This window comes from Oncorhynchus nerka, linkage group LG22, assembly GCF_034236695.1.
Source record: "Oncorhynchus nerka isolate Pitt River linkage group LG22, Oner_Uvic_2.0, whole genome shotgun sequence".
NCBI classification, from domain to species: Eukaryota; Metazoa; Chordata; class Actinopteri; order Salmoniformes; family Salmonidae; genus Oncorhynchus; species Oncorhynchus nerka.
In genome coordinates this window covers 18,527,614-18,550,837 of record NC_088417.1, presented here as the reverse complement: position 1 = coordinate 18,550,837, position 23,224 = coordinate 18,527,614, and the positions used below count along the sequence as shown (strand labels likewise).

Sequence of the window (23,224 nt, the reverse complement as noted above, 5' to 3'; positions counted from 1 at the left end):
CTCTCCATCCTTTTCCACTTCCCTCATCAGTCTCTCCATCCCTTTCCACTTCCCTCATCAGTCTCTCCTTCCCTTTCCACTTCCCTCATCAGTCTCTCCATCCTTTTCCACTTCCCTCATCAGTCTCTCCTTCCTTTTCCACTTCCCTCATCAGTCTCTCCATCCTTTTCCACTCCCATCAGTCTCTCCATCCTTTTCCACTTCCCTCAGTCTCTCCATCCTTTTCCACTTCCCTCATCAGTATCTCCATCCCTTTCCACTTCCCTCATCAGTCTCTCCATCCCTTTCCACTTCCCTCAGTCTCTCCATCCTTTTCCACTTCCCTCATCAGTCTCTCCTTCCTTTTCCACTTCCCTCAGTCTCTCCATCCCTTTCCACTTCCCTCATCAGTCTCTCCATCCTTTTCCACTTCCCTCAGTCTCTCCATCCTTTTCCACTTCCCTCATCAGTATCTCCATCCCTTTCCACTTCCCTCATCAGTCTCTCCATCCCTTTCCACTTCCCTCAGTCTCTCCATCCCTTTCCACTTCCCTCATCAGTCTCTCCATCCTTTTCCACTTCCCTCATCAGTCTCTCCATCCTTTTCCACTTCCCTCATCAGTCTCTCCATCCTTTTCCACTTCCCTCATCAGTCTCTCCATCCCTTTCCACTTCCCTCAGTTTCTCCATCCTTTTCCACTTCCCTCATCAGTATCTCCATCCCTTTCCACTTCCCTCATCTGTCTCTCCATCCTTTTCCACTTCCCTCAGTCTCTCCATCCCTTTCCACTTCCCTCAGTCTCTCCATCCTTTTCCACTTCCCTCATCAGTCTCTCCATCCTTTTCCACTTCCCTCATCAGTCTCTCCATCCCTTTCCACTTCCCTCATCAGTCTCTCCATCCTTTTCCACTTCCCTCATCAGTCTCTCCATCCTTTTCCACTTCCCTCATCAGTCTCTCCATCCCTTTCCACTTCCCTCAGTCTCTCCATCCCTTTCCACTTCCCTCATCAGTCTCTCCATCCCTTTCCACTTCCCTCATCAGTCTCTCCATCCCTTTCCACTTCCCTCAGTTTCTCCATCCTTTTCCACTTCCCTCATCAGTATCTCCATCCCTTTCCACTTCCCTCATCTGTCTCTCCATCCTTTTCCACTTCCCTCATCAGTCTCTCCATCCCTTTCCTCTTCCCTCCTCAGTCTCTCCATCCCTTTCCACTTCCCTCATCAGTCTCTCCATCCTTTTCCACTCCCCCTCATCAGTCTCTCCTTCCCTTTCCACTTCCCTCATCAGTCTCTCCTTCCCTTTCCACTTCCCTCATCAGTCTCTCCATCCCTTTCCACTTCCCTCATCAGTCTCTCCATCCCTTTCCTCTTCCCTCAGTATCTCCTTCCCTTTCCACTTCCCTCATCAGTCTCTCCATCCACTTCCCTCAGTCTCTCCATCCCTTTCCACTTCCCTCATCAGTCTCTCCATCCCTTTCCACTTCCATCAGTCTCTCCATCCCTTTCCACATCAGTCTCTCCATCCCATTCCACTTCCCTCATCAGTCTCTCCTTCCCACTCCTTCTCACCCATCTCCTGGTCCTCCTGAACCCTCTGTCTCTCCCTGGCGAAGGCCTGCAGCCAGCGTTGTCTATCCTGGGGTTTCCTGCAGCAGAGGTAACACAGGGTCTCCAGGGTAGAGCTGTTCCGGAGCCGCAAGGCGTTCCTCAGCAAGATGCCCAGCTCGGGGTCCCTGCCATCGGGCATCTGCAGCACCGATGTGTTGTCCATGTCCAGGCGACCACGGTAGTGCAGCAGGTCGCGGCGCAGTACGTCCTTCTTACAGAACACCAGCTGGTGGTCGAACAGGAAGAAGCTGCGCTGCTGCGTCTTGTTGCCCTGCCGGACAATCCGGGTGAGTTCCCCAGAATGGATCAGCTCCGAGCTGCACTCCAGAACATCTGCTCCCTGGGAGAGAGCACACACAGAGAGAGAGGGGGGGGTGAAACAGTATCTGGGCAGAGGAGGAGACAATGAATATAATATGACTAGTCTCATCTCTTGCCCAGTTTGCTACCATTCATTTTCCCATTAGACAGCTCTGCAAGCATTATGTCAAAATACATCAGTTACCTCACTAAATATGTTTTGCTGAGCAACTATCGTCATTTACTGCCGTCACACCAGGTATGTACATCCCAAAAAAAGTCCACATAAAAATGTACATGTCAAATCCACCTCTTCGGAAAGCTCTCTAAAAACATACCCTATTCGGTCTACTTGATCTCTAAAAACATACCCTATATGGTCTACTTAACCTACTTGATCTCTATTAACATGGTCTACTTAACCTACTTGCATTAAATATGATTACAGGTTGATTGATGATTGGTTAGTGTACTGCTGCTGGATCAGCCGACATGTACGTGGTGGTAATGAGGGATTTTATTGGCGGTACCGAAGAGGTGATTTGAGACTAGTCATTCATCGTCTCCTCCTCTGCCCAGATACTGGTTCAGAGAGGGGGTTGCATTTGTCAGATCATTGATTGAGTCATTGTCTACATCTTAAATGGTTAGTGCTAGCCGGGATCCTTGGGAAGTCTCTACCCTATCCTTACCATAACCCTTAACTTTTTTACATTTCAACTTCAAATGGGGTAGGGATGCCCCAAAGACCCCGGATAGCATGGACCCATAATAAACGACACCTTATTTCCCAGACTGAGTACAGGAGACGAGCACAAGGTTGAAATGGGTTTTGATGCAAAGCCTTAACATAAACACTGTAGTAGCCATGTAATAATAAGGTGGTAACAGGTTTCTGCTGCAGTAACAATGTAAAAAAGTTGTGAGGAGCCTCACCTCCCAGCGTAGGATAGCCACCTGCCAGTGAGCTATGGCATCAACACTCTCCAGCCTCCTTTTCCCCTCGTTGATCAGGCTCGCCACATTCTTCATCGCCTCGTACGCGTCACTAACTCCACCATAGTCACTACAGAACACAACATCAACAGCATTGGAGAGTGTGAAAAGGTTTGTGTGTGTATTCGTGTGAGTGAGTATATGTTGTGAAGTTCGTAAAGGAAAAAAGTGTCCATTGTGTGTTGTGGCCTACCTGTGGTCTTTGGGCGTGTATTTGAGCAGCTCTCCCAGCTGCAGGGGGTACTTGCAGATCTTCTGGACAGGCGTGAGCAGGAAGCCGGCGATGGAGATGTCAATCATCTGCTGCAGCAGCCGGCAGGCCTCAAAGAAGTGCTTGTACCTGCCCAGCTTCATGAGGCGCTGCAGCTCCCCACACGCTGCAGGGTGGGTGTTACAGTACTCAGAGTAGATGGAAAAACCCTCCCCCTGAGAGATAGGATAAGAGGATGGGGGGGTGAGTGAAGAGGGTGAGAGAGTGGGTAAGGAAGGAAAGAGTGTGGGGGTGGAAAAGCCGGGAGGGAGAGAGGCAAAATAGTTCAATAGAGCCAAATGGGGATATGACTGTGTTGAAATGTATAACTGTGTAATGTACTCACGGAGCAAAAAGATAATGGTATGGAAAAACGCTGGATCCAATTCTGAAAAAAGTGTTAGTGTGTAAAGAAAGTGTGTACACAAAGGGTATAGCGTACCTGTAAGAGGAAACAGGCTCCTATCTCACTGAGGTGAGGCTGGTCTGTGTTGTACTTCCTCTCCAGGTCTTTGAGGAACTGTCTCTGGAACTTGTAGATGTCCTCGATGTTACTGAAGATGGTCTTTAGCTGCAGCTCAGTGAACATGCCCGGGTGTTTACCACACTGACGGATATAGCCCTGGGAAAAGCATTAGACATTTTGTCTGGGTCAAAATGAGGCTTAAGTGGTGGGGCGCGGCCAATGGTGTGGTCTCCGATCAAACATTTTAGAGGCCCTCCTGTTGGGCGCAGTGACAAAATGTAGCTGTTTTAAAGCTAATGTGTACATTTATACACATTTTACATGAGACAGAAAGACAGTGCAGTTTTAAAGCAAATGTCCTGCAATTCTACACATTTCACCATAGCTTATGCTATCTGAGCAACACAAACAAACAAAATCAATGGGGGCCCCCCTGACTGTCGCTTTAATTTTTGTGATTGTTAGTTCTCAAAGATGATCTTATCACAAAATACACTAGTATGTTATCTTTTCTACATACTTTATCTGGTTTTAGTCTTTTAAGTTAACACTGGGAAAAAAATGTCTATCCTGAAAATAATTGTAATAAAAATAAATGACACTAATAAAAAATGTATCTATTTAGATAAAGGCCCCTGAAAAAAACAGGTGGCCCACCCAAGACTTTTCTATGCAGAAAAAAACAGACATAGATGTTGTGTTCAATGCTAAGGTTTGACCAGCAGGGGGAGCCAATGGGCAGAAAAGCTGGTGGCAATCCAGAGTCCTAGTTGTAATATCAGTGATGGTGGAAAGAGATGGGTTAGGGTCGGTTAATGTTGGTGGTTGTGGTCGAGCCTCCACCCACCTCACAGATGTCCCGGAGATGTTTGATGTAGATGCGTTCAGTATTCATGATCTCTTTGACCACGTTAGTCCTCATCTGCTCACGGTGCTCGGCGCTGTGTGTGTGAGTGTCACGGGTGTCAGTGTGTGGGTCCTCCTGGTCCAGAGCACAACTCTCTACACTTTCTGCTCCTGAGTCCTCCTCCTGGTTCACACGAACCTGTCAATCAAAACACACTCCCCCACGTTACCAGGGAAACCAGAGTCACACAGTCCACCTAGTTAACTAGCATCTATAAATGAAACTTAACCCAACCTACATCTCTATGGTAACATTGGAAACACCATGTATGGTTAACAAGCCCCTGTCCGTCAACAACAATCACCAATAAGGGAAATTACCAAGCGGTCACCCACCTATCAATTAACTGGCCTCGCCATGGTTACCATAGCTTGCCTTACTAAGACGTAACTGTCAATCAACACAAGTCACCAGGGAAACCACTGAAACCTCTGAACCCCTCAGCTCTTGAACACGCACTACTAAGGGACGTGGTTGGCGCTAAGCCAGTTTCAGAGCCTTTGGCTGGGAGGGTCTACAGTAAACATCAATTACACAGGGAGGTCAATGTCCACTTAGACAAAACATGGACACTTCTTATATTTCAACAACCCAACCATCATGTCTTGTACAGACAGTTTTGTTTGTGGCCCTTTGTTTAGTTTTTTGCTTTATGGCCTGAGCTATATCTTGGTGTTGTGTAAAAATATCAATAAAAACATGAAGAAATGGTGAATAACTGACTGATTTAAATTGAAAATGTAAGAAAAATCAGGGTTAGTGCACCAGAAGGACTTGATGACACAGTGCAGACAAAATGTACTTTTCATGTACCGAATAAAATTCTAAAGTTCAATGTGTTTGCATCGCATTTCAACTCCGATAGTTTTGTCACAAAAACGGTTGAGTTAAATAGCAAATGTGCCGACTCTGGTCTTTGGAAATATCTTGCATAATACATTTTACCGACACAAAATGATCCCACCATGTCGAACAAACAAATGATCTGTCGGCATTTATAAAATTGTACCAAAACTTCCTGATTCCATCACAGCTGTTGCGATTTTGTATTTTTTTTTTATAGGGTAGGACTTTACTCACATAAAAACTGTGGATGGAAAAGTGATTAGAGTAGTTTTACCCTGACGAAGCTAGAGGGGAACCAGGCCTCCCTGTCTGCCCCCATGCCCCACCACCAGTCCTTGTGAGGGGCCTCCAGCACCCGGATCACATCCCCCGCCTTGAACGCCAGCTCCTGCTCCTCCATCGTCACATGGTCCCACAGGGCCTCCGCATACACCGCTTGACCCTGGCTTATCCACTGACACACACACACACACACACACACAGAGATATATATTTAAAAAACTATTACATACATCAGACTGTCTGATGGCTGAAGATTTTCCAGTTAAAGAAATGAGAAGTCACATTATTCCCCTGATGTTTCTCTGTACTCAGAGTTACAGAGTCAGAGATACAGAGTTTCATGTAATGACAGACACACACAGATAAATACAGATTACATGCACAGCACACTCATGTCCGACACACAGATTATGCTTGGACTTGGACACCACAGCCGTGTCCAAATTTGGACCAAAGCAGATCACACACAATCACATAGAAATAGAAACATCAGAGACGACTTGGCAGAAACGGCATGTTGACTTGGAGAGACGTTACGTCTGTTGCCAGGTAACAGAACACACTCTGCAGATCAACACCCAGGTGGGCAGCTCACCTGGCTGAGAGCAGACAGCTCCACCCCAGGCTGCAGGTACGTTGTGACGTCACTGAGCTCATCGAAGCTCCCCTCCTCCTCACTCACACTGTCACCATCCACCGCTGCAGAACGCTCTGAGCCGGCGTCTGCTTTGGGGAGGAGAATACAGTTACAAACATTATATATGCTCACACACAAAGAGGGGAGACATACGTTTACATCACACTTTCAAAGAGCTCGTCTGTTTTGCTGTTAATTTACAGACACACTCTGCCTCATTCTCACACACCCTCACCACTCAACCCCACTCTGCCTCATTCTCACACACCCTCACCACTCAACCCCCCTCTGCCTCATTCTCACACACCCTCACCACTCAACCCCCTCTGCCTCATTCTTACGGACAAGCTCTCTCCATCTTTATTCCTCTCTTTCACACACACACACCCTCAACACTGAGGACTCTGTGTAGTTTGCGTCGTCCGAGGCGGTCCAGTCCGATGGGGGTGCTCTGGGAGAAGGTGGAGGGGCGGAACCTGGCCGACACCGCTTTGTAGGGGGCACTTGGTGGGACGGGACAGGGGGGCGCGACAGGGGCTAGAGGGACATGGAGAGGACAGTGTTAGGGCCTTTGGGAACAAATCACAAACAGGGTATTATGATACATACTGGGCATTTCCTCTGGAATACAGATGGTGTAAATGATTTCACTGAGTTACAGTTCATAAGGAAATCAGTTCATTCATTAGGCCCGAATCTATGGATTTCACGACTGGAAATACAGATATGTACATTACCAGCCAAAAGTTTGGACACCCTACTCATTCCAGGGTTTTTCTTAATTTTTTTACATTGTAGAATAATAGTGAAGATGTCAAAACTATGAAATAACACATATGGAATCATGTAGAAACCAAAAAAAGTGTTAACTAAATCAAAATACATATTATATTTGAGATTCTTCAAAGTAGCCAACCTTTGCCTTGATGACAGCTTTGCACACTCTTGGCATTCTCTCAACCAGCTTCATGAGTAAGTCGCCTGGAATGTATTTCAATTAACATGTGTGACATGTTAAGTTAATTTGTGGAATTTCTTTCCTTCTTAATGAGCCAATCAATTGTGTTGTGACAAGGTAGGGGTGGTATACAGAAGAAAGCCCTATTTGGTAAAATACCAAGTCCATATTATGGTAGGAACGACAGTCCATTACTTTAAGACATGAAGGTCAGTCAACACGGAACATTTCAAGAACTTTAGAAGTTTCTTCAAGTGCAGTCACAGAAACCATCAAGTGCTATGATGAAACTGGCTCTCATGAGGACAGCCACAGGAAAGGAATGCCCAGAGTTACCTCTGCTGCAGAGGATAACTTCATTAGTAAACTGCACCTCAGATCATTTGGGCTGCAAATGCTTCAGAGTTTAAGTAACAGATACATCTCAACTGTTCAGAGGAGACTACGTGAATCAGGCCTTCGTGGTCGAATTGCTGCAAAGAAACCACTACTAAAGGAAACCAATAATAAGAAGAGACTTGCTTGGGCCAAGAAACACAAGCAATGGACATTAGACCGGTGGAAATCTGTCCTTTGGTCATATGAGTCCGAATTAGATTTTTGGTTCCAACCGCCGTGTCTTTGTGAGACGTAGAGTAGGTGAACGGATTATCTCTGCATGTGTGGTTCCCACCGTGAAGCATGGAGGAGGTGGTGTGATTGTGCTTTGCTGGTGACACCGTCTGTGATTTATTTAGAATTCAAGGCACACAACCAGCATGGTTACCACAGCATTCTGCAGTGATACACATATGTGGGAACTCCTTCAAGACTGTTGGAAAAACATTCCTCATGAAGCTGGTTGAGAGAATGCCTCCGGTAGCCTCTACCAGGTCTCCGGTAGCCTCTGGAACTGCCGATCTGCGGCCAACAAGGCAGAGTTCATCTCAGCCTATGCCTCCCTCCAGTCCCTCGACTTCTTGGCACTGACGGAAACATGGATCACCACAGATAACACTGCTACTCCTACTGCTCTCTCTTCGTCCGCCCACGTGTTCTCGCACACCCCGAGAGCTTCTGGTCAGCGGGGTGGTGGCACCGGGATCCTCATCTCTCCCAAGTGGTCATTCTCTCTTTCTCCCCTTACCCATCTGTCTATCGCCTCCTTTGAATTCCATGCTGTCACAGTTACCAGCCCTTTCAAGCTTAACATCCTTATCATTTATCGCCCTCCAGGTTCCCTCGGAGAGTTCACCAATGAGCTTGATGCCTTGATAAGCTCCTTTCCTGAGGACGGCTCACCTCTCACAGTTCTGGGCGACTTTAACCTCCCCACGTCTACCTTTGACTCATTCCTCTCTGCCTCCTTCTTTCCACTCCTCTCCTCTTTTGACCTCACCCTCTCACCTTCCCCCTCTACTCACAAGGCAGGCAATACGCTCGACCTCATCTTTACTAGATGCTGTTCTTCCACTAACCTCATTGCAACTCCCCTCCAAGTCTCCGACCACTACCTTGTATCCTTTTCCCTCTCGCTCTCATCCAACACTTCCCACACTGCCCCTACTCGGATGGTATCGCGCCGTCCCAACCTTCGCTCTCTCTCCCCCGCTACTCTCTCCTCTTCCATCCTATCATCTCTTCCCTCTGCTCAAACCTTCTCCAACCTATCTCCTGATTCTGCCTCCTCAACCCTCCTCTCCTCCCTTTCTGCATCCTTTGACTCTCTATGTCCCCTATCCTCCAGGCCGGCTCGGTCCTCCCCTCCCGCTCCGTGGCTCGACGACTCATTGCGAGCTCACAGAACAGGGCTCCGGGCAGCCGAGCGGAAATGGAGGAAAACTCGCCTCCCTGCGGACCTGGCATCCTTTCACTCCCTCCGCTCTACATTTTCCTCTTCTGTCTCTGCTGCTAAAGCCACTTTCTACCACTCTAAATTCCAAGCATCTGCCTCTAACCCTAGGAAGCTCTTTGCCACCTTCTCCTCCCTCCTGAATCCTCCTCCCCCCCCCCTCCTCCCCTCTCTGCAGATGACTTCGTCAACCATTTTGAAAAGAAGGTCGACGACATCCGATCCTCGTTTGCTAAGTCAAACGACACCGCTGGTTCTGCTCACACTGCCCTACCCTGTGCTCTGACCTCTTTCTCCCCTCTCTCTCCAGATGAAATCTCGCGTCTTGTGACGGCCGGCCGCCCAACAACCTGCCCGATTGACCCTATCCCCTCCTCTCTTCTCCAGACCATTTCTGGAGACCTTCTCCCTTACCTCACCTCGCTCATCAACTCATCCCTGACCGCTGGCTACGTCCCTTCAGTCTTCAAAAGAGCGAGAGTTGCACCCCTTCTGAAAAAACCTACACTCAATCCCTCCGATGTCAACAACTACAGACCAGTATCCCTTCTTTCTTTTCTCTCCAAAACTCTTGAACGTGCCGTCCTTGGCCAGCTCTCCCGCTATCTCTCTCAGAATGACCTTCTTGATCCAAATCAGTCAGGTTTCAAGACTAGTCATTCAACTGAGACTGCTCTTCTCTGTATCACGGAGGCGCTCCGCACTGCTAAAGCTAACTCTCTCTCCTCTGCTCTCATCCTTCTAGACCTATCGGCTGCCTTCGATACTGTGAACCATCAGATCCTCCTCTCCACCCTCTCCGAGTTGGGCATCTCCGGCGCGGCCCACGCTTGGATTGCGTCCTACCTGACAGGTCGCTCCTACCAGGTGGCGTGGCGAGAATCTGTCTCCTCACCACGCGCTCTCACCACTGGCGTCCCCCAGGGCTCTGTTCTAGGCCCTCTCCTATTCTCGCTATACACCAAGTCACTTGGCTCTGTCATAACCTCACATGGTCTCTCCTATCATTGCTATGCAGACGACACACAATTAATCTTCTCCTTTCCCCCTTCTGATGACCAGGAGGCGAATCGCATCTCTGCATGTCTGGCAGACATATCAGTGTGGATGACGGATCACCACCTCAAGCTGAACCTCGGCAAGACGGAGCTGCTCTTCCTCCCGGGGGAAGGACTGCCCGTTCCATGATCTCGCCATCACGGTTGACAACTCCATTGTGTCCTCCTCCGAGAGCGCTAAGAACCTTGGCGTGATCCTGGACAACACCCTGTCGTTCTCAACTAACATCAAGGCGGTGGCCCGTTCCTGTAGGTTCATGCTCTACAACATCCGCAGAGTACGACCCTGCCTCACACAGGAAGCGGCGCAGGTCCTAATCCAGGCACTTGTCATCTCCCGTCTGGATTACTGCAACTCGCTGTTGGCTGGGCTCCCTGCCTGTGCCATTAAACCCCTACAACTCATCCAGAACGCCGCAGCCCGTCTGGTGTTCAACCTTCCCAAGTTCTCTCACGTCACCCCGCTCCTCCGCTCCCTCCACTGGCTTCCAGTTGAAGCTCGCATCCGCTACAAGACCATGGTGCTTGCCTACGGAGCTGTGAGGAGAACGGCACCTCAGTACCTCCAGGCTCTGATCAGGCCCTACACCCAAACAAGGGCACTGCGTTCATCCACCTCTGGCCTGCTCGCCTCCCTACCACTGAGGAAGTACAGTTCCCGCTCAGCCCAGTCAAAACTGTTCGCTGCTCTGGCCCCCCAATGGTGGAACAAACTCCCTCACGACGCCAGGACAGCGGAGTCAATCACCACCTTCCGGAGACACCTGAAACCCCACCTCTTTAAGGAATACCTAGGATAGGATAAAGTAATCCTTCTCACCCCCCCTTAAAAGATTTAGATGCACTATTGTAAAGTGGCTGTTCCACTGGATGTCATAAGGTGAACGCACCAATTTGTAAGTCGCTCTGGATAAGAGCGTCTGCTAAATGACTTAAATGTAAATGTAAATGTAATGCCAATAGTGTGCAAAGCTATCAAAGGCAAAGAGTAGCTACTTTGAAGAATCTAAAATATATCTTGATTTGTTTAACACTTTTTTAGTTACTACATGATTTCATGTGTTATTTCATAGTTTTGATGTCTTCAATATTATTCTACAATGTATAAAATAGTAAAAATAAAGAAAAACCCTTGAATGAGTAGGTGTGTCCAAACTTTTGACTGGTACTGTATCTGTTGGTCACAGATACATTTAAAAAAAGGGAGAGGCATGGATCCTAAAACCAGGCAGTATTTGGTGTGATCACCATTTGCCTCATGCAGCGCGACACATCGCATAGAGTTGATCAGACTGTTGATCGTGGCCTGTGAAATGCTGTCCCACTCCTCTTCCATGGCTGTGTGAAGTTGCTTGATATTGGAGGGAACTGGACCACTGTCATACATGTCGATCCAGAGAATCCCAAACATGCTCAATGGGTGACATGTCTGGTGAGTATGCATGCATTGAAGAACTGGGACATATTCAGCTTAAAGTAATTACTTACAGATTCTTGCGACATGGGGCCGTGCATCATCATGCTGAAACATGAGGTGATGGTGGCAGATGAATGGCACGACAACGGGCCTCAGAATCCCGTCACCGTATAGCTGTGCATTCAAAATGCCATCGGTAAAATGCTAAATGTGTTTGTTGTCTGTAACTTTTGCCTGCCCATACCATAACCTTACCGCCACCATGGGGGACTCTGTTCACAACGTTGACATCAGCAAACCGCTCACCCACACAACACCATATACGCATGCTGCCAGCCATTTGCCCGTGAAGAGAACACTTATCCAGTGGCAATCGAAGGTGAGCATTTTCCCACTAAAGTCAGTTATGACGCCGAACTGCAGTCAAGTCAAGACCCTGGTGAAGACGACAAGCAGCCAGATGAGCTTCCCTGAGACGTTTCTGACAGTTTCTGCAGAAATTCTTCAGTTAAACAAACCCACAGTTTCATCAGCTGTCCAGGTGGCTGGTCTCAGACAATCCCGCAGGTGAAGATGTGGATGTCCTGGGCTGGCGTGGTTACATGTGGTCTGCGGTTGTGAGGCCAGTTGGTCGCACTGCCAAATTCTCTAAAATGACGTTGGAGCTGGCTTATGGTAGAGAAATTAACATTAAATTCTGACAACAACTTAAGACATCTGTGGCATGGTGTTGTGACAAAACTGCTGTTAGAGGGGCCTTTTATTGCCCCCAGCACAAGGTGCACCTGTGTAATGATCGTGCTGTTTAATCAGATTCTTGATATGCCACACCTGTCAGGTGGATGGGTTATCTTGGCAAAGGAGAACTGCTCACTAACAGGGATGTAAAAAAATCTGCACAAAATGGGAGAAACAAGCTTTTGGTTCATATGGAAAATTTCTAGGATCTTTAATTTCAGCTCATGAAACATGGGACCAACACTTTACATGTTGCGTTTATATTTCTGTTCAGTATATATCTAGCCATTGTTTAGAGGTGAGGTTCTTACAGAAGGCAGACGGTCCTCTCTCTCCTCAGCTCCTCCAATAACAGACATTGGCTGTCTCCTCCGGCACGGGAGATCTCCATTCATATTGTAGTTCTCTGTGCTGTCACTGTCCTGCGAGCCTCCATTGCTTTTGCTGTCTTGACAGGGAGTTCCATTTGTAGTCCTCTCCTTAGGATGTAGCTCCGTCTCCTCCTCGGGGATGGCGTACTTCCTGGCTACCAGCTGAGCGTAGTCAGAGATTGGTCGAGGCCTCGATCGGCCCGCCCTTTGCCTGGGGATGAAGGACGTGGACGTTTCTGTGGAACCTATTTTCGTCTGTGACATGGGTGAAGTGGGAGACTCTGGGGGCCATGTTGGTGTGAGAGAAGGGGTACTGGTGGCTGAAGGAGGCGGCGTCTCTTCACCCCCTAATAGTGCCTCTCTGCCCTGTTCGTCTAACGTACCCTGAAGGTGAGAGCAAAGATGAAAGGTCAATGAGATGCCCCACAATGTTTCCTTCTAACAAACATCTGCAGGAAGGAAGGTCTGAATCAAAAACAGAGCATGCCATTTAGTTGACGTGTCATTAATGTGGAAAGTTATTACTAATATCTTTGGACTCTGTAATATACATTTGCACATTCTTTTCCCCATATCACATTACCTCAAGAAATAAAAAGGTCTTATCAAATTATATGTGTACACACAAGTAGGAGCGATAGCAGAGTACACATTTATTCCTGTTTAGGTTACTGGTCATTTGAAAAATAGAGCAATGTTTAATCTAACTGACAAGAAAGCTTACTACTGTAAAGTGTTCTGTTTGTTTTAGGCTAGTTTGACATTAGTATTGTTTTTTCCCCCCCAAAGAGAGAAGGATAAACTCATTTGAACTCAATCACTTTGACAGTACCCCCTTTTAAATTTGAACGAAACCTTTCATACATACAGTGCCTTCAGAAATTATACATACCCCTTGACTTATTCTACAGCCTGTATTACAGCCTGAATTCAAAATGGATTAAATACATTTTTATATTTATACAACTCCAGTACGAACTTGGGAGAGACGAAGGTCGAGAGCCATGCGTCTTCCGAAACACAACCCAACCAAGCCGCACTGCTTCTTAACACAGCGTGCATCCACCTAAGAAGCCAGCCGCACCAATGTGTCGGAGGGAACACCGTACACCTAGCGGCCCGCCACAGGAGTCGTTAGTGCGCGATGAGACAAGGATATCCCTACCGGACAAACCCTCCCTAACCAAGACGACGTTGGCCAATTGTGCGTCGCCCCATGGACCTCCCGGTCGCGGCCGGCTGCGACAGAGCATGGACTCTAACCAGTCTCTCTGGTGGCACAGCTAGCACTGCGATGCAGTGCCTTAGACCACTGCGCCACCCAGGAGGCCCCAGACAACCATTTAAGTCTAACCATAGATTTTTCAAGCAGGTTTAAGTCAAAACTGTAACTCAGGAACATTCACAATCTTCTTGGTAAGCAACTCCAAAGTAGATTTGGCCTTCTGTTTTAGGTTATTGTCCTGCTGAAAGGTGAATTCATCTTCCAGTGGCTGGTGGAAAGCAGACTGAACCAGATTTTCCTCTAGGATTTTGCCTGTGCTTAGCTCAATTCCGTTTCATACTGAAAAACACCCAGTTCTTAAAGATTACAAGCATACCCATAACATGATGCAGCCACCACCATGCTTGAAAAAATGGAACGATACTCAGTAATGTGTTGTATTGGATTTGCCCCAAACCTAACTTTGTATGTATTCAGGACAAAAAGTGAATTACTTTGCCAATTTTTTGCAGTATTACTTTAGTGCCTTCTTGCAAACAGGATGCATGTTGTGGAATAGTTTTATTCTGTTAGGATTCCTTCTTTTCACTGTCAATTAGGTTAGTGTTGTGGAGTAACTACAATGTTGTTGATACATCCTCAGTTTTCTCCTACAACAGCCATTAAGGTTTAAAGTCACCATTGGCCTCTCCGGCAAATAAGTTAGGAAGAAAGACCATCTTCATAGTGACTCGGTGTATTGATACACCATCCAAAGTATAATTGAGAACTTCTCCATACTCAAAGGGATATTCAATGTCTGCTTTTAAATGTGTTTTTTTTAACCTATCTACAAATAGGTGATGATCTTTGCGAGGCATTGGAAAACCTCCATGGTCTTTGTGGTTGAATCTGTTTGAAATTCACTGCTCAACTAAGGGACCTTACAGATAATTGTATGTTTGGGGTAGAGAGACGAGGGAGTAATTCAAAAACACTTATTGCACAGAGTGAGTCCATGCAATTTATGTAACTTTGTTTAAATCAAAAGGGATGGTGTCAAATAGTGATTGAATTCAATTGTATTTACCCAGAGATGTCCTCTTACCTGCTGGTCCTCCTGATCTTGGTCTGGTCTGGTCCATACGCACTGGAAATGTACACAGTGGATCAGCATCATGGTCAAATGACAACCCACTGGCAGGCCTCTGTCCCGAGGCCTGGGTCTCCCTCTCCTTTAGTCCTCTACTGTACTTTCCCCTGCTTCTCGCTCTTCAACCAAAGTAAATGTGCTCCTTCCCCTCATCTTATCGGCTAAAATCTGCCATCATGGTCCTCGATCAAATAAACCAGTCTTCTGATCGACCTCTAGTCCTCTAACAACCCTAGTGTATTATTCCTGGTTGTGTCTGTAGCGTTTTCCTACAACTCCCTCAGTAAACTCTCCCAGGCTCAGTGTGACTAGTGGCCTTTGTCCCTGTGGCCTGCCTGCTGTTGAGGGCAGAGAGGGGCTGGCTGGGGGGGTAAGGGAGGGGACAGCAGTGCATTTACTGATAACCACACAGCCAACCAGCCACAGCACACTGGAACGGGAACACTGCTTGCTTACGCAATCCCACCACCACCAATCATAAACAAATCCTAATAATTAACTGTGCCTGTTCGACTCCTTCAGAGTGGCTGGGCTCCACAGCTGGCCTCTACAGTCACACAATCAAAGTGGGGACAAATACACTGCCAACGCAGAGACACAGAGAGTAGAGTGACAGATACGACACGGGGCTGGAGCCAATCAGCTGGGCTGTAGAGCTTGATTGACAATTGACTTGACCAATTAGGGTAGCTAGGTTTGAGTGATGTTAAGACTGTTGCATGCTTCCTAGTCAAAACAGAACACGTAAACATGAACATTTGGTATAGTTTTGGTGTTCGGCAGGTTCTTTTTCCTGGCTGTTCGTGCACACACATTGAGGCAAGTCGAAGCTCGGGGGCCGAAGTCTACTCCCCTTCATCAGTGACTGGTCAACAGTACTACGCTTAAGCCTTATTCAGACAGGATGAGTTTTACTGGGGGTGGTCGGGTAATGTAATTATGTACACAAGCACAAAACACCACCTGTCATTTTAGCCCCATCTGAATCTGCCATGTCAGTAATCGTTACATGGCAGGAGAGTAACAATTTCAACCAGAACATACTGATAATACTAGTCGGTGTGTTTTGAGAGAATTGTCTGAGTTTGACAGGTGTTGCTTGCAGTTTCAGCAAGAAAACAATAACTTCAACAAAGTGCTGTGCATAAGCTATATATGAATGGCCTGCATGTATTCACTTTCACAGTGAATACTTTTGTTTATATGTTTTGTGTATGAATTGAATATTGCCAAATGCATCAGTCAAAAATATGATGCCTATTTAATGGAACCCTTGCTGTTAATAGATCACAAAGCAGCAGCATACAACTGACCTAAATGTTGGGAAATGACAACTTTTTCATCCAGTAGCTTTAAAATACATCTCAAGTGCACTGTTCAGCTCCCACCTGAAGGCTGGGGGGGCATTCAGAACATACTGTTCAGCTCCCACCTGAAGGCTGGGGGAACATACTGAACCCATAAGGCTGGGGAGCATTCAGAACAGCTGTTTAGCTCCCACCTGAAGGCTGGGGGGGCATTCAGAACATACTGTTCAGCTCCCACCTGAAGGCTGGGGGGGCATTCAGAACATACTGTTCAGCTCCCATCTGAAGGCTGGGGGGCATTCAGAACATACTGTTCAGCTCCCATCTGAAGGCTGGGGGGCATTCAGAACATACTGTTTAGCTCCCATCTGAAGGCTGGGGGGCATTCAGAACATACTGTTTAGCTCCCACCTGAAGGCTGGGGGGCATTCAGAACATACTGTTTAGCTCCCATCTGAAGGCTGGGGGGCATTCAGAACATACTGTTTAGCTCCCATCTGAAGGCTGGGGGGCATTCAGAACATACTGTTTAGCTCCCACCTGAAGGCTGGGGGGCATTCAGAACATACTGTTTAGCTCCCACCTGAAGGCTGGGGGACATTCAGAACATACTGTTTAGCTCCCATCTGAAGGCTGGGGGACATTCAGGACGTATTGCGGGTTGCCAACATATCCTAATGACTATGATCACACTTCCTCAATTCAAATATTATGGTGACACTATACCAAAGATGGTTTGGTACGGTTTAGAAACTTGGGAACCGAGTTCCCGCTATCAGTAGGGCTAGGCGGGATACCGGATTTGACTATATACCGGTATTGATGCCGAGACCGGTTTGGGTTTATACTTTACCTTCTCTAACGGTATTTGAATGTTTAGTTTGTTAAATATGATATGCCGTGTGGCACGTCCATGTTGATTGTTTACACCGTAATACCTCTCTTCTCTCTCCATGCAGTGTTCCTCACAGACCTAGTCCCGCCCTCTGTCACTCAAGCTTCACATTTTTGTTGCTTGACCACAAGCCATTTGCTTTCAGTCTGCACGGTCAATGCAGCACATGTAACAATGTTGACGACAACGACAGTCTGACTTCCACTTTACTTCTTAATATAAACCCACCAGCTTTCTATGATCAAATCACTGTTCCCTTTGAGCCCGCTGATCAACAACAATATGTAGAGGATGGGGTCACTACCAGCACATCACTTTCACCTGATAACACCTTTCAGATCAGTAGGCAAGCCATTCCAAAGCACTACAGGACAGAGCCAGTGTAGCATTTTGGACTATCAAAGTATTCTCTTACCTGCTTTGGTTCAGTCTTTCCCTCTGCGTTGACGTCTGGCTGGTGTTTGCTGTGACTCCCACAGGGCTCCCGCTGGGGGTGTGGAGCGGAATCACACCGTGCTCTCCACCCATCTCCCTGTCTCTCCTGAGGCATGTCCCCCTCACACAGGCTGCTCCTCTGAGCACGAGCACTCAGGGAAAATGAGGTTGTAGTGAAAGGCTGGTTAATGCTGGGAAAAGCGAAGACATGGTCTGGTCCCTCCTGGGGCTCTATGGGGAACAGGGCTGGGTGGTACTCAGACTGGGGCTGGGGGTGGATGGTAGGCGTGTGTTCCAGTCGTACTGAAGTGCTATTCCTCTTCCTCTCCGCTGCAGCTCTCGTTCTGGCGGGCGAGGGCCGGCGTTGGCGGTCGCTGGCGGGCAGGCAGGGCGTGCGGCGTGAGTAGTCATCATGAAGACGGCTGAGGGGTGACAAGGGGGTCACGGGGGAGCCCGGGGAGGTGACAGGAGGCGGGTTAGGTCTGCGTCTCACAGTCAGGTCAGTTATACTGCCCACTAGCTTCAACATGTGGCCCTTGGCCCCCACTGGACTCCTAAAGCGAACAGGGCTCCGGCTGCGGTCCCTAAGATCACCGGATGAGGCACTGGCTGTTCTTTGGATGCTGGGGTCCCCATTGGCACCCAGGGAGTCTGTCTGAGGAGAGGGACAGGGGACTTTGTGTCTGAAAGGGCCCTTGAAGAGGTGTAGGTTGTCTGCACTCTTGCTCAGTCTGCTTAGCGCATTCACGTTTTCATTCACACTCCCCTCCAAATGGAGGTTCACCTCTGACACTGAACCGGAGCCTGAACCTGGCCTCTGGTTGGTTGAAACCCCCAGTCCTGGACCCTCCCCTCGTTTCCCCTCCCCAGCATCCAGCAGTGAGATGCGCCCCGCCCCGTACGCTCTCCGGATACTCCTGGAGAACCATGTGTTTCTCTGTAGTCCATCTTCCTCATCTACTACTTCCTCCTCATCTTCATTGTCAGAACCATAAGGGCTCAACCCAGCCATCTGTTGGCCAATAGACACCCCATTGGAGACTCTATAGCCCTTTCCACATCTAAGTCTTGGGCTCTGATTGGTTGTGACCATTACATTATCTCCACTCTGGATGGCTGCTGAGGTGTACTCGTCATCCTGATTGGCTGTCCCTCGGTTCTGGATACCCTGGAGCACTGAGGAGCGTAGCTTCTTAAAGGAGCCCATGACGGTCAGCCCTGACAGGCCTGGCCAAACCTGTGGGACCCCGGCACTGGATGGAGGGCCCTGGAAGGAGAGGGGCCTGGTAGAGCCCCGACTGTCCCCAGGAACAGTGCACTTCTTCTGGGTAGAGAAGAGCCTCATGATCCTGGAGGGGTGGCCTATCACAGGGCTGGACCAGGTGGCTGTGTTGGACCCATTCAGTCTACTCTCTTCACTGTTAAAGTCACAGGTCATGGGCTGTACCTGAGCATCACACCCAGACAGCAGAGACGGGGACACTGCCACCGAAACATGAGCTTTCAAGGGGTAAAGGTCGCTGAGGGGTCGGGCTGGAGGTCGAAGGTCAGGGTCGGATGTGGAGCCACGGCGGTAGGAGAGAGAGTCCTCGCTGGTGGACGGGGTTCCATCGCTCTGCCATGCCTAAAGAAACAATAGACATGTTATATCATTGTTTTATCACTCTTACTATGTACAGTGTCCTTGAAGACACTTCGATTTCAATGTTTTATTATCCCTTATTACAATGCTAAACACAGTGAAAATAAGAGCAGGTTAGCCCCCTATTACCAGTAGCCTTTAACTAGCATTAACACTAGGCCTTTTATATTAATGTCATTTAGCAGATCTAAAACAGGTCTTATTCAGAGCCACTTACATGGGCAATTATGGTTAAGAGTGCCTTGCTCAAGGACACAGACAGAATTCCCCCCCAAGCCTAGTCAGCTTGGGGATTCAAACCAACGACCTTTTGGCTACTGGCCCAATGCTCTTAACCGCTAGCCTACCTGCAGTCTCCTTACACACAATGTGGAACAAGACAGCAGGTGTACACCGTCAACTCTAAAGACCTTTCATTAAGTATTTTACACCAGAGGCACACAAAAACACACTGCAAATTATGAATGTCATTCAGAGAAACAGAGAAAATACACATTATTCAAGTAACAGATGTAAAGAAGGACTAATTATCTGTTCCGACAAATGAAGAACGAGTGCCACGGTCAGTATAATGTTTAGCCAATAATACTATGCATTTATGAGTGTGCGAACGGCATGTTGCTGTGAAGAGTGAATTGAATCTCTTACAGTAACCTAAACCTTAGTGTGTATGTGAGTGCAAGAAAAAGAGAGGGCATGAGATTCCTCTGCTTTGTCTCTACAGCATGTGTTTCTCAGCTTTGAGTGAGAGAGGATGAGAGAAAGATATCGCGTGTCTCTCACTGTGGGATGCCATGTGAATCTTCTTGGCAATGTATATTTTCTATGGGCAAGGAGCAGTAGGCCCCAGTGCAGGGATGAGTGTGTGTGCGCGAGCGCAGAGGTTAATGCAGGCCAGTCTTCGATGAAAGGCTTTGTGAGCATGACTAAGCAATGAGAATCACTAATCCATTGTGATTAATGCCACAAATTGCCCATTTTCTCCAGATTTGGCCGATGGAGAGTGGGAAAGCTGGTGTGACCCCTGCCTGTGCTTCCATCCTGAGATCTGTGCAGTTTAACGCTCTCTACATCGGTTTGCCTCACTCTACCTACCTCCCTCCCCGTCCACATCTCTCTCCCCCCTACTCGTGTCTCACTCTCTCTCCACTTGACTCCTCTCCCTCCCTCCTCCCCTTCTCTCTCCACTCCTCCCTCTCCACGCCCCACTTCACTCGCTCCACTTCACTCCTCTCCCGCTCCACTTCACTCCTCTCCCGCTCCACTTCACTCCTCTCCCTCTCAACTCCACTCCCTTCACTCCCTCCCTCTCCACACACACTCCCTCTCAACTCACACTCCACTTCACTCCCTCCCTCTCCACACACTCCCTCTCAACTCACACTCCACTTCACTCCCTCCCTCTCCACACACACCCCCCTCCACACACACCCCCTCCACACACACTCCCCCTCCACACTCAATCCCCTCCACACTCAATCCCCTCCACACTCCCCCTCCACACTCAATCCCTCTCCACACTCATTCCTCTCCCTCTCCCCACGCCCCTCCTCTCCCCCTCTCCACACGCCCCTCTCTCCCCATTTCTCCACACTCTCCATACTCTCCACACTCCATTTCTCTCCACATATTTCTCTACACGCCACACTCCACTTCTCCACACTCCACTTCTCTACACTCCACACACACTCTCCACTTCTCCACACTCCACTTCTCCACACTCCACTTCTCTACACTCCCACTTCTCTACACTCCCACTTCTCTACACTCCACACACTCTCCATTTCTCCACTTCTCCACTTCTCCACACTCCACTTCTCCACACTCCACTTCTCCACACTTCACACTCCATTTCTCTACACTCCACACTCCACTTCTCTACACTTCTCTACACTCCACTTCTCTACACTCCACACACTTCCATTTCTCCACACTCCACTTCTCCACACTCCACTTCACACTCCACACTCCACTTCTCTACACTCCATTTCTCTACACTCCACACTCCATTTCTCTACACTCCACACTCCATTTCTCTTCACTCCACACTCCACTTCTCTACACTCCACACTCCACTTCTCCACACTCCACTTCTCCACACTCCACTTCTCCACACTCCACTTCTCTACACTCCACTTCTCTACACTCCACTTCTCTACACTCCACTTCTCTACACTCCACTTCTCTACACTCCACACTCCACTTCTCCACACTCCACTTCTCCACACTCCACTTCTCTACACTCCACACTCCATTTCTCTACACTCCACACTCCACTTCTCCACACTCCACTTCTCCACTTCTCCACACTCCACTTCTCCACACTCCACTTCTCCACACTCCACTTCTCCACACTCCACTTCTCCACACTCCACTTCTCCACACTCCACTTCTCCACACTCCACTTCTCTACACTCCACACTCCATTTCTCCACACTCCATTTCTCCACACTCCATTTCTCCACACTCCATTTCTCTACACTCCACACTCCATTTCTCCACACTTCATTTCCCTACACTCCACACTCCATTTCTCTACACTCCATTTCTCTACACTCCATTTCTCCACACTCCACACACTCCACTTCTCTACACTCCACTTCTCTACACTCCACTTCTCTACACTCCACTTCTCTAGACTCCACACACTCTCCATACTCCATTTCCCCACACTCCATGTCCCCACACTCCATGTCCCCACACTCCATGTCTCCACACTCCATGTCTCCACACTCCATGTCTCCACGTCCCCACACTCCATGTCCCCACAGTCCACTTCTCCACAGTCCACTTCTCCACAGTCCATTTCTCTACACTCCACACTCCATTTCTCTACACTCCACACTCCATTTCTCCACACACACGCGCCACTTCTCTACACACACGCGCCACTTCTCCACACACACGCGCCACTTCTCCACACACACGCGCCACTTGTCCACACACACTTGTCCACACACACTTGTCCACACACACTCTCTACCTCCATTTCTCCCACTTCTCACACTCTCCACCACACACACTCCTTCTCTACACACACACACACACACACTCCTTTTCTCTACACACACACACACACTCCATTTCTCTACACACACACACTCCATTTCTCTACACACTCCATTTCGTCCACACAGACACTCCATTTTTCGTCCACACCCTCCTCTCCATTTCTCCCCCTCCTCTCCCATTTCGCCACACCCCCTCTCCATTTCGCCACACCCCCTCTCCATTTCGCCACACTCCAGACACTCCATTTCGCCACACCCTCTCCATTTCTCCCCACTTCTCCACTTCTCTACACACACACACACTCCATTTCGCCACACCCTCCTCTCCATTTCGCCACACCCTCCTCTCCATTTCGCCACACCCTCCTCTCCATTTCTCCCCACTTCTCCACTTCTCTACACACACACACTCCATTTCGCCACACCCTCCTCTCCATTTCGCCACACCCCCCTCTCCATTTCGCCACACTCCAGACACTCCATTTCGCCACACTCCAGACACTCCATTTCGCCACACTCCAGACACTCCATTTCGCCACACTCTCCTCTCCATTTCGCCACACACACACACTCCATTTCACCACACCCCCTCTCCATTTCGCCACACCCACCACACTCTCCTCTCCATTTCGCCACACCCCCTCCACTCCATTTCGCCACACCCCCTCTCCATTTCGCCACACCCCCTCTCCATTTCGCCACACCCCCTCTCCATTTCGCCACACCCTCCTCTCCATTTCGCCACACCCTCCTCTCCATTTCGCCACACCCTCCTCTCCATTTCGCCACACCCTCCTCTCCATTTCGCCACACCCTCCTCTCCATTTCGCCACACCCTCCTCTCCATTTCACAGTGACTCAATTGATCTCACAGTAGCTCAGTGGCTCTGAACCTTTAACCAAATACAGACTTAACGGCTAAATTTCAGGA

The 23,224-nt window shown here is 48.5% G+C and overlaps 1 protein-coding gene across 4 annotated transcripts in view; it reads right to left on the bottom strand.

Moving 5' to 3' along the window:
• spata13 (spermatogenesis associated 13) overlaps positions 1-23,224 on the bottom strand; it is a 40,831-nt gene that overhangs the window by 3,608 nt on the left and 13,999 nt on the right. For 2 of the 4 annotated variants that reach the window (XM_029626371.2, XM_065006995.1), the window contains exons 1-8: positions 6,661-6,810; positions 6,232-6,359; positions 5,629-5,808; positions 4,449-4,646; positions 3,578-3,757; positions 3,079-3,311; positions 2,826-2,955; positions 1,551-1,929 (exon numbers count right to left, since the gene is read on the bottom strand). In XM_029626371.2, the coding sequence (XP_029482231.2) occupies positions 1,551-1,929; positions 2,826-2,955; positions 3,079-3,311; positions 3,578-3,757; positions 4,449-4,646; positions 5,629-5,754 (1,246 nt within the window). In that variant the 5' untranslated portion in view covers positions 5,755-5,808; positions 6,232-6,359; positions 6,661-6,810. Of the gene's footprint in view, positions 1-1,550; positions 1,930-2,825; positions 2,956-3,078; positions 3,312-3,577; positions 3,758-4,448; positions 4,647-5,628; positions 5,809-6,231; positions 6,360-6,660; positions 6,811-12,586; positions 13,031-14,940; positions 15,001-17,620; positions 19,265-23,224 lie in introns of those variants that run through there. The other 2 variants (XM_065006993.1, XM_065006994.1) reach the window with 2 other exon arrangements.